This window comes from Dipodomys merriami, unplaced genomic scaffold (genome assembly GCF_024711535.1).
Source record: "Dipodomys merriami isolate MVZ:Mamm:240054 unplaced genomic scaffold, mDipMer1.0.p SCAF_7, whole genome shotgun sequence".
Taxonomy (NCBI): Eukaryota; Metazoa; Chordata; class Mammalia; order Rodentia; family Heteromyidae; genus Dipodomys; species Dipodomys merriami.
The window spans coordinates 19,440,396-19,451,093 of NW_027206290.1; the positions used below are offsets into that span (position 1 = coordinate 19,440,396).

General features: G+C 39.5%; 1 protein-coding gene across 8 annotated transcripts in view; it reads left to right on the forward strand.

Annotated features, from left to right (window-relative positions):
• Nucleotides 1-10,698, forward strand: part of Mtf2 (metal response element binding transcription factor 2) — an 86,523-nt gene that overhangs the window by 58,080 nt on the left and 17,745 nt on the right. For 4 of the 8 annotated variants that reach the window (XM_070007677.1, XM_070007680.1, XM_070007683.1 and 1 more), the window contains 2 exons: nt 960-1,275; nt 2,844-3,357. In XM_070007677.1, the coding sequence (XP_069863778.1) occupies nt 960-1,275; nt 2,844-2,891 (364 nt within the window). In that variant the 3' untranslated portion in view covers nt 2,892-3,357. Of the gene's footprint in view, nt 1-959; nt 3,358-10,698 lie in introns of those variants that run through there. The other 4 variants (XM_070007681.1, XM_070007679.1, XR_011368784.1 and 1 more) reach the window with 3 other exon arrangements.

Genomic DNA, 10,698 nt, shown 5'->3' on the forward strand with positions numbered 1-10,698 from the left:
TTTTTTGAAAAGCAGTTGCTATGATAGACTCATCACATTGTTAAGTCAACAGACTATTTTTTTTTTTCTTTTTGCTTATGTGGTGCTGAAGAATCGAACCCAGGGCCTCAGGCATGCAAGGCAAGTGCTCTACCACTGAGCCACCTTCCCAGCCCCAGTCAACAGACTATTTTTGCTTTTAGAATATACAGTAAAATTCGTAAATTCTTTAGAAGTTTGCATTCTATTAATCCTTTTGATGTCTTTATTATGTAGGTGTGCTTTGCAGTAAAAAGGTTGTTTTATTTCTCAAATAAGACTGTATTGGACATATGAATATATATATATTTTTTCCCCCGCAAAAGGCCGTCAGAACTGTGGGTATTCCTCAGAGCAAAAAGGGAAAAACAAAAAGAAAAAAGAGGAAAAAAAAAAACACAGAGGAATCCCACCTATCCTGACTTTAAGCCCTTTATCTGCTGGCCCCAGGCCATCTTGGTCTTCCACATGGTGGAGAAAGGCCTGGGAAAGAGAGCTGGAGAGCTGGGAAAGAGGTGGGAAAGAGAAAACTGGGAAAGAGAGAGAGAAAGAGAGCTAGAAAAGAGAGAAAAGAGCTAGAAAAGAGAGTATCTGGGAAAGGTAGGAAAGAGAGCTAGGAAAGAGAAGAGAGCTGGGAAAGAGAAGGAAATAGCTGAGAAAGAGCTAGAAAAGAGCAGAGAGAGAGCTAGAAAAGAGAAGGGAGAGCGGATATATGAATATTTTTGTAAGTGAAAGCATTTTTTTTTGCCTACCTTTTTTTTTAATGAAAATATCGTACAGAGGGGTTACAATTACATGTGCAAAGTAATGAGTACATTTCTTATAAAGCATTGTTGCCTCCTTTGTTTTCCCTTCCCATCCTTCCCCCCCCACCAATGAAAGCATTTTGAATTTAGAGTTTTAAAAATCAGCTTCTTAGATCATCATGGTCTTTTCTGTAGATTGACTGACTCCAGAAAAAGAACTCGCACAGGAAGATCTTGGCCTGCTGCAATACCACATTTGCGTAGAAGAAGAGGTCGTCTTCCAAGAAGAGCACTCCAGACGCAGAACTCAGAAATTGTAAAAGATGATGAAGGCAAAGAAGATTATCAATTTGAGGAACTCAACACAGAGATTCTGAATAACTTAGCAGATCAGGAGTTACAACTCAATCATCTGAAAAACTCCATTACTAGTTATTTTGGTGCTGCAGGTAGAATAGCATGTGGCGAAAAATACCGAGTTTTGGCTCGTCGGGTGACACTTGATGGAAAGGTGCAGTATCTTGTGGAGTGGGAAGGAGCAACTGCATCCTGACTGTAGGACTGAACATTATGTTCACTGCACTCTCAGTTTCTGTAGGTACTATTTAGAGCCCTAAAGGAGTCTGGTTTTTGCTATCTTTCTTAATAAAACAAAACAAAACCAAAAAAAAAAAAAAAAACATCACGGAGGAGATGATACTAGCCTTAACATGTACTTGTCACTGTTATGGATATTGTCATAAAAAGATATCTTTTAAAAATCAGAACAGAGACTTAATTTTTTAAATCTTCAGATTTGTAGAATGTTGCTAGGATAGGATATTAAATATGATTCCAACACATGCATGGTATTAGATAATTTCTCTAATTCATTGAGTCAGTTTTTGTGATTAGTGGTTATCACAGCAAACAGATCATGTAGATAGCACAAGTACTTGGAGGAACATTGTCTGTTTTGTTACCAGAATGTTGGAAAAATTTATTTCATTACCTTTTAGATTTCATAAAGTGCAGTGTATATAATGCCTACCGAAAGACTGTAAGATAATTGAAATTTTCTTTCAAGCAAAGTGTAAAAAATATATTGAGCCTGTAAATTGCTCTGTGACTAGACTTCATTGTCGTCTTAATATATTCTTTGCATGTACATATATATACACGGCCGTGTATATATATGTGTGTGATTATGTGACCTATGCAATACAAATTATGGGAATTGGCAGCTTTGGAGTATATAATCCCATAATTCTTTTTTCAGGAATAGTTGCAGTATTTACACAGCAGCATTTCTTCTCAGGCTTTCATTGGGTGCTGTTGCTTGCTATGTATGAAGAGAAATGTGTCAAACAAGTCTTAGAAGGTTTGAACACCAGTGTTCTGGGCTTCTAGAATGCTTTCACTGTGAGTCCTTGTGACTCAGCTGTTCAGTACCTGAAACGAGTTAAAGTAACATCGACATTATTTCCTACTAGAAGTAACATTTTCAAGTTTTCATGGCACATTATGATTGTAAATGTCTCTCAGTTTGAACAGTAAGTCTATAGGAGTCCCACGGGGATTTCTGAAACGTCTGTAGTAACTGTTAGTCATGTCTGAATAAGTGTAGTGTGAACAAAGTATTTTATTGCACAGGGTTAACAAACAGTGTGTTGCCAGCTGAGGCTGCTGCTGTTTTATTACAACATTACCTCTTGTTTTTATAAAATGTACCAAGATTTAAATTGATAACTTTATTTTACATGTAAAAAGACCAGTTTTCTTTTATCACCAGTGTTAGAATTGTCCTGTTTCTTTTTGTTTTGTTTGTTTTCTTTCTTAGCCAAAGAGTAAACAGAAGAATATTCTTATTTTGGTGGCTATTAATTTTACTTTTAAAAGTGATTGGTGGACTTTAGGCTAAGATTTGGGGGGAATTTGCTGCCAAAATGAAAAATATGTAAAGAGTAGTGATGACAGAGTGGTAAAAATGTGGTTTAGTACTTATTTATTCCATTAATTGATTATTTGATTGTCTATAAAGAAAGTTGCTTTATTTCCTTAAACATCTTCAAAAGATGACTTTTTCTTGTCACATTATAGCCAAAAGAAGCAGAGAACGTCGCCGTCCTGCATTTGGTTCCTGGCTGACCAGGTACAGATGAGCTTTACAAAAGTGCTACATGAAAACTGTCACTTCTGTTTACCTCCACCAAAACTTGATTTTCCCCTAGCTATTAATTTAAAGTTGCCTTTCCTGCAGCTGCAATATTTTGAATAACACACAGAGTTTGTGTTGATTTTTGAATGTTTGTTTATATCTAGGGGTAATGGAAAATGTAAATCCCGTGTAACCCTATTCACTCCATCTGTATCATATTCTTTCATTTTCCCTGAGTCCTTTAATTCTAACTGAACACCAGCAGTATTTTTAGTAGCTCTCTCTTTAAACATACTTGGAAGATGATTTATCAAGCTGAATTGTCTTTAGACGTAATTGTTGTGAATGTTTGTTTATTTTATCATGGTGGCTCACATGGCTCTGATGTTCAGTTTGTATTTTTGGAATTGCTTTACTTAGAATTAAAACAGACCAACATTAAATGTGTGTATTTTTTAAAGAGCTAATGAGTTTTGCTTCTGTATTCAATTGAAAATACACACTGGTACAGCATTTAACTGCTTTTATTTAGCTTCAGAGGTAAGGATTTTCCAATACTATTTCTATTGAGGTGATTTTTTTAAAAAACATGCTTTTATTTTGCTTTGTTCTCCATGTCATAAGTATTGCATGCCCATTTTTGATGGTCTTAAAAAATAACACCTAGGCAGCTTGTACACTTCGTATTTGTAAGATATTTTGTCTCAGTACCTGTGGGCCTAAACATTAGAATTCACATTTAACTTAGCTCTTTTCCTTCCCTTTCCTTTTCCCTTTCCCTGTGCGTGTGTGCACTTGTATATTTATTCATGTGTGTGCCTTGTTCCTGCTCTGCTTTTTTGCTGGTTATTTGGAGATAAGTGTCTCTTGGATTTTTTTTTTTTTTTTTAATTTTTTGGTTGGTTGTGGGACCTGAACCCTTGGCTTGGGTGCTGTTCATCAGCTCTTCAGCTAGCGCTCTACCATTGGAGGTACAGCGCCACTTCCAGCCTTTCCTGCTTATGTGGTACTAAGGAATTGAACCCAGGGCCTCATGCATGCAAGACAAACACTCTACCACTGAGTCTCCTTCCCAGCCCTGTCTCTTGGATTTATTTGCCCAGGATGGTGTGAAACCTCAATCCCTATATTGAACCTTGACCCCTCATATCACAGCCACCTAAGTAGTAAGCATTATGGGCATGAGCCATGGTGCCTGACCTCTACATCTTTTTTCCTAAATAGTTGTCAGATTTCAAATAAGGGATTTCCTTTTTTTTTTTTTTTTAATTTTTTTGGTCGGTCGTGGGGCTTGAACTCTGGGCCTAAGTGTTGTCCCTCAGCTCTTCAGCTCAAGGCTAGTGCTCTATCACTTGAGCTACAACGAGCCACTTCCAGTTTTCTGGTGGTTTATTGGAGATAAGAGTTTCCCGGTGATCCTCAGATCTCAGCCTCCTGAGTAGATAGGATTACAGGTGTGAGCCACCGGCACCTGGCTGAGATTTCCTTTTAAAAATTTTTTTTTTTTACTTTTCTTTTTTTTCTTCATTTTTATTTATTTATTTATTTTTTGTTAGTCATGGGGCTTGAACCTCAGGGCATGGGCTCTGTCCCTCAGCTCTTCAGCTCAAGGCTAGCATTCTACCCCTTGAGCCACAGTGCCACTTCTGGTTTTCTGGTGGTTAATTGAAGATAAGTGTCTCATGGACTTTCCTGCCTGGGGTTGGCTTTGGGGTTGGCTTTGAACTGTGATCCTCAGATTTTAGCTTCCTGTGAGTAGCTAGGATTATAGGCATGAGCTACAGTTACCTGGCCCTTCTTTTCTTCTTTTTTCTTTTCTCTTCTTCTATCTTCTCGTCTTTTATCTTTTCTCTCTTTCCCTTTCCTTTCCCCTTTCCTTTCCCCTTCCCCTTCCCCTTCCCCTTCCCCTTCCCCTTCCTTCCCCTATCCTATCCTATCCTATCCTATCCTATCCTATCCTATCCTATCCTATCCTATCCTATCCTATCCTATCCTATCCTATCCTATCCTATCCTATCTTTTTTTTTTTTCTCTCTCTTTTAATAAAAAGCTTGGCCCCTAAGCTGTGCACCTAGGTAATCCTTGGTACAAAGGGAGGGTGAGATTTGAGGATTGTGTTTCAGAGACAGCTTGGAAAGCCTGTGAGACTTCATTTCTAACTACCAAAAATCTGGAATGGAGCTATGGCTCAAGTGGTAGAACTTTTGTCCCCAAACTCCAGAAAGAAAAGATAATATATCTTGATTTGGGGGGGGGGGGCGGTAATTCTTTTTTCTTTTTTGCCAGTCCTGGGGCTTGAACTCAGGGCCTGGGCACTGGCTCTGAGCTTCTTTTTGCTCAAGGCTAGCACTCTACCACTTGAGCCACAGCGCCTCTTCTGGCTTTTTCTGTTTATGTGATACTGAGGAATCCAACCCAAGGCTTCATGCTTGCTAGGCAAGCACTCTGCCACTAAGCCATATTCCCATCCTACATCTTGCTTAATTTAATCCCATTTTTAAATTAAAAACAATTACAGTTCTGTAAAAACTTTGGTACTAGATAATGAATATGGATTCTTAGACTGTTAAGTAGACCTCCAGAGCAGACTATGAATCTTTTGAATTCCTTGCATAAATCCTTTTTCTTTCTTTCTTTCTTTCCTTTTTTTTTTTTTTCTTTTGTTGGGCTGGGGCTTGAACTCTGGGCCTGGGTGCTTTCCCTGCACTCTTCAGCTCAAGGCGAGTGTTCTACTGCTTGAGCCACAGCACCACTTTTTCTAGTGGTTTATTGGAGAAAAGAGTCTCATGGCCTTTCCTGCCAAGGCTGGCTTTGAACTGCCATCCTCAGATCTCAGCCTCCTGAGTAGATAGGATTACAGATGTGAGCCCGGCATAAGTCCTTTTTCTTTTGATTTTTTTTTTTTTTTGTTTGTTTTGTTGGTCTTGGGGCTTGAACTCTGGGCCTGGTTGCTGTCCCTCAGCTCTTCACTCAAGGCAAGCAAGCGCTTACCACTTGAGCCACAGCGCCACTATCCTTTTTCTTTTGCGATGAGTTGTCATTATGTTTGTTGCCCAAGCTGTTCTCAAATGATCCTCCTCTACTTCCCTAGTACTGGAATCATAGACATACACCACCTTGCCCGACGGTTGTATAAATTCTAATGTAGGGGTGATGAAGTCAGATCTTCCTAGGGAATGTTGGACTGAAGGACTCAAGTGAGAGTACCAACTGTGAGCAAGAAAAGCCAGTGAGAGCATAAAGCATAAGGTCCTGGGTTGCATTGGTTTCAGTGGGTAAGCACATATGTATGTGCACATGGTGAATGCTCTTTAATGTATTCCAAATATTCTTATTTAGTTCCAACCATGTATACAGAAGATTTCTATTTGTCTGTATTGGAGATAGAACTGGTTATTTCATTGAATTCCACTGGGGCATGATCTGCAGAGCTAGCAGATGTTTGTGATGTGGTTCTAGAGTTCTAGACATAACAGCAAAAGAAGATAAAATGCTCCCACTGGGAAGTAGTAAACTCTGCCCCTCTTTCCTTCCCAGAATAAAAGCTTTTATGGAGAAATTTTCTTAATATATTTGAGTACAGTACTCCCAAACTCCACTTTAGTGGTTGTTTGGGTTTTTTTGTTATTGTTGATTTGTTTTTGTGGCAGTTAATCAGCCATATTCCTTTATCAGGAAGATAAAAACTTTAGCAATTTTTCTGATCCTTAAGGTTTTCTTCTACAACATTAGGAAGCCAAATGTCTGAGTCAAAGTCTTTACATGGGAGAAATCTTCAACTATTAAATAGGTAAATGAGAGCAAGTACAGTTTTTGCAATTTTAAGTTTTAATATCCAGATGTCATACAGTAATGGCTAGATTATATGCTGTCTTTATATTTAAAATTAGAGTAAGAGAAAAAAAGATCTAAAATTTAATGGTAACACTTTTTAAAGTACTATAGTGGAGTATGAAATAAAATAAACATTCTCTAATATTTTTTTAAAAAAATTAGAGTAAGAGTACAAATTAACCATTTCTCACTTTTTTTCTCTTTCTACATGTGTGTTTTGTATATATACAGAGGAGGGAGAGAAGGGGGTAGACTGGGGGGAGGGGGGCCGAGGTTCTAGGGCTTGAACTCAGAGCCTAGGAGCTGTCCCTGACTCTTTTGCTCAAGGCTAGCACTCTACCACCTGAGCTAGACCCCAGCTTTTGACTATTTGGTGTTTTAGATGCAAGTGTCTTGTGGACTTTCCTGTCAGGGCTGGCTTTGAACTGTGATTCTCAGATCTCAGCCTCCTGAGTAGCTAGGATTACAGGTGTGAGCCACCAGTGCTAGGCTTTCCACCTCATTTTCAACAAAATTCCTCTGCTAAATTGGCTTTGAATTTTCTTTTTCTATCAGTTATGAGGCTTGAACTCAGGGCCTGGGTACTATCCTTGGACTTTTTTTTTTTGTTTGTTTTTTGTTTTTTGTTTGGTTGTGGGGCTTGAACTCTGGACATGGGCATTGTCTCTGAGCTCTTCAGCTCAAGGCTGGTGCTCTACCACTTTGAGTCACAGTGCCACATTTGGTTTTCTGGTCACTAATTGGAGATAAAGAGTCTCAGGTACCTTCCTGCCCAGACTGGCTTTGAACCACATTAGAAATGAGTATAAAGATGGGATGCTTAGTAACTCATTTGTCCAGAATGTTCAAAGATGATCTTTATAGATAGGGCAAATATACTTTTGGACTAAAACATCCCTGCTAAGTCATTATTCTGCATTGTTAATTATATTTCTAAAAAGTGTTCAGTCTGAGCTGGAAATGTGGCTCAATGGTAGAGTGCTTGCCTAGCATGCATGAAATCCTGGGTTCAATTCCTCAGCACCACATTAAACAGAAAAAGCTAGAAGTGGTAGAGCGCTAGCCTTGAGCTGAAGAGCTGAGGGACAGCTCCCAGGCCCAGAGTTCAAGCCACACGACCGACAAAGGAAAAAAAAAAAAGTGTTCAATCACCTTTTTCCTATTGTCTGACAGTTGTTAGTGGAGATAAATCCTTATCAGGCAAAAATAGATTTATGTCTTTCCTTAGGTATCACAGTGTTGACTTGAGTTCAAAGAACATACAGAAAATCAGTGCTATATAGCAAATGGCTGGCTTTTTTTCTTTCTTTTTTTTGGTGGGGGTCCGGTTGTGGGGCCTGAACTCTGGGTCTGGGTGCTGTCCCTCAGCTCTTCAGCTCAAGGCTAGCGCTCTACCACTTGAGCCACAGTGCCACTTCCGGCTTTTTTCTTTTTGCTTATGTGGTGCTGAGGAATCGAACCCAGGGCCTCAGGCATGTAAGGTAAACGCTCTACCACTGAGCCACCTTCCCAGCCCCTGGCTGGCTTTTTTTCAAATGACTTGAGTTCTTGATCTAGGAAGGTCTGTACTGGCCTATTGTCTACTATGGGCCTCCTTATGTATGTTACTTGTGTCTTTGTGCTTTTTGTTGTTGTTGGTTGTGGGGCTTGAACTCTGGGGCCTGAGCTCTGTCCCTCAGCTCTTCAGCTCAAGGCTAGCGTTCTACCACTTGAGCCATAGTGCCACTTCCGGTTTTCTGGTGGTTTATTGGAGATAGAGTTTCACAGACTTTCCTGCCCGGGCTGGCTTTGAACCGTGATCCTCATATGTCAGCCTCCTCAGCTAGGATTACAGGAGTGAGCCACTGATGCCTGGAGTTGGTAAATAGTTGTTTTAATAATTTTGTTGCTTTTAAGTGTTATACATAGGGCTACCACTTCATAAGTCAGGTAATGAATACATTTTTGGGGACAATGACGTCTCTTCCTTTATTTCTCCCAGTGTAAATAGTTTTTAAAAAATGAATATTCTCTGAGGTTTTACTTTGCTTTAAAAAATAGTATTTTTGAGTAAATTTTTACAAATGTTATTGCTATTATATATTTATGTAACACTAACTTAGATAGTTCAGTATATTATAATTTATATAATAAACATAAGTTCATTATAATTACTGAAATTTCCATTTAAGTGAAATAAATTAAAAGAAGGGTTAGTATTATGTGCTTAGTGGTGGATTATAATTTGGGTTAAACAATGATCCAAATGATGTTTTTAATTCTATTAGTGTGAAGTAATTTATTTATATTTTTGGTTGGTGTGGGGCCTGAACTCTGGGCTTGGGCTCTGTCCCTAAGCTCTTCAGCTCAAGGCTAGAGCTCTACCACTTGAGCCACAGTACCACTTCCAGCTTTTTCTGCTTATGTGGTGCTGAGGAATCAATCCCAGGATCTCATGCATTCAAGGCAAGCACTCTACCACTGAGTTACCTTCCTAGCCCGAAGTAACTTATTTCTAACTAGAATTTGAGACAACAGAAGCAGAAAAGGTATTTAGGTTCTTTGAAAATATTAATTTTGCTTAAATAACCCTGAAGTTAAACTTGTTTCTCTGAGGAGATGTGGAAATTTTGAAGTAAAACCTGTTTGAGAGTATTTTAGATAAGTAAAGCCTATTGGCTCATTTAGGTTTTATGGAGGCTAAAGTCTGGTTTCTGCCAGTTCCTTTTTGCCAGTTCTTTTCCAGAATCCAAGAGTATAAAATAAGACCATTGTGAAAAATATTTAAATTGTAACTTACAAAACTTTGTAAATTTTATTTTATTTTTATGTATTTATTTATTTTTTGCCAGTCATGGGGCCTGAACTCTGGGCCTGGGCACTGTCTCTCAACAATTCGGCTTGAGCCACAGCACTACTTCCGGATTTTTTCTGCTTATGTGGTCTGAGAAATCGAACCCAAGGCCTCATGCATGCAAGGCAAACGCTCTATCACTGAACCACCTTCCCAGCCCCCAATTTTATCTTTTTGTCTGTTGTGGGGCTTGAACTCTAGGCCTGGTCATTGTCCTTGAGCTCTTCAGCTCAAGGTGAGTGCTCTACTACTTGAGCCACAGCTCCGATTCTGGCTTTTTCAGAGTAGTTTATTAGAGGTAAGAGTCTCAGAGACTTTGCTGCCCAGCCTGGTTTTAACCAGGATCCTCAGATCTCAGCCTCCTGAGTAGCTGGGATTACAGGCATAAGCCACCAGCACCCAGAAAAATTGACTAAACTTTTAAAAGTTTCTTTATTGAGGTTAAGTGATTACAGAAATTTCACAGTATTGTAGGATAGTGATACTTAAAGTCACAAACACATTTTAACCTTCATAAGGCCAGTTGTCATTATCATAGGCTATAAAGCTTTTTTTTTGGCGTCCGGTCGTGGGGCCTGAACTCTGGGCCTGGGCGCTGTCCCTCAGCTCTTCAGCTCAAGGCTAGCGCTCTACCAGTTGAGCCACAGCGCCACTTCCGGCTTTTTTCTTTTTGCTTATATGGTGCTAAGGAATCCAACCCAGGGCCTCAGGCATGCAAGGCAAGCGCTCTACCACTGAGCCACCTTCCTAGCCCCATAAGCTATATAAAGCTTTATGAACCCTACAAACTTTGACAATACAACTATTTCTTTTTGCTTAGTGTAAGCTGTTCCCTCTTTCTCTCTCATTCCCTCCCTCCCATTGGTGCCCTTGAGTTGCTTAGTTCACTTTCATAATGTCCAGTGCAGCTGATGGGCCCCTCTGTTGTATTTTTTCACCTTTACCCTCTGATTCTATACCCTCCCCTTAGTTCCCTAAGATGTGCACCTGTATATACTACCATATGTTGGATCAAGAACAGAGTCAGCCGGGCGCCAGTTGCTCATACCTGCAATCTTAGCTACTTAGGAGGCTGAGATCTGAGGATCCTGGTTCAAAGCCAGCCAGGCAGGAAAGTCTTGTAAGACTAC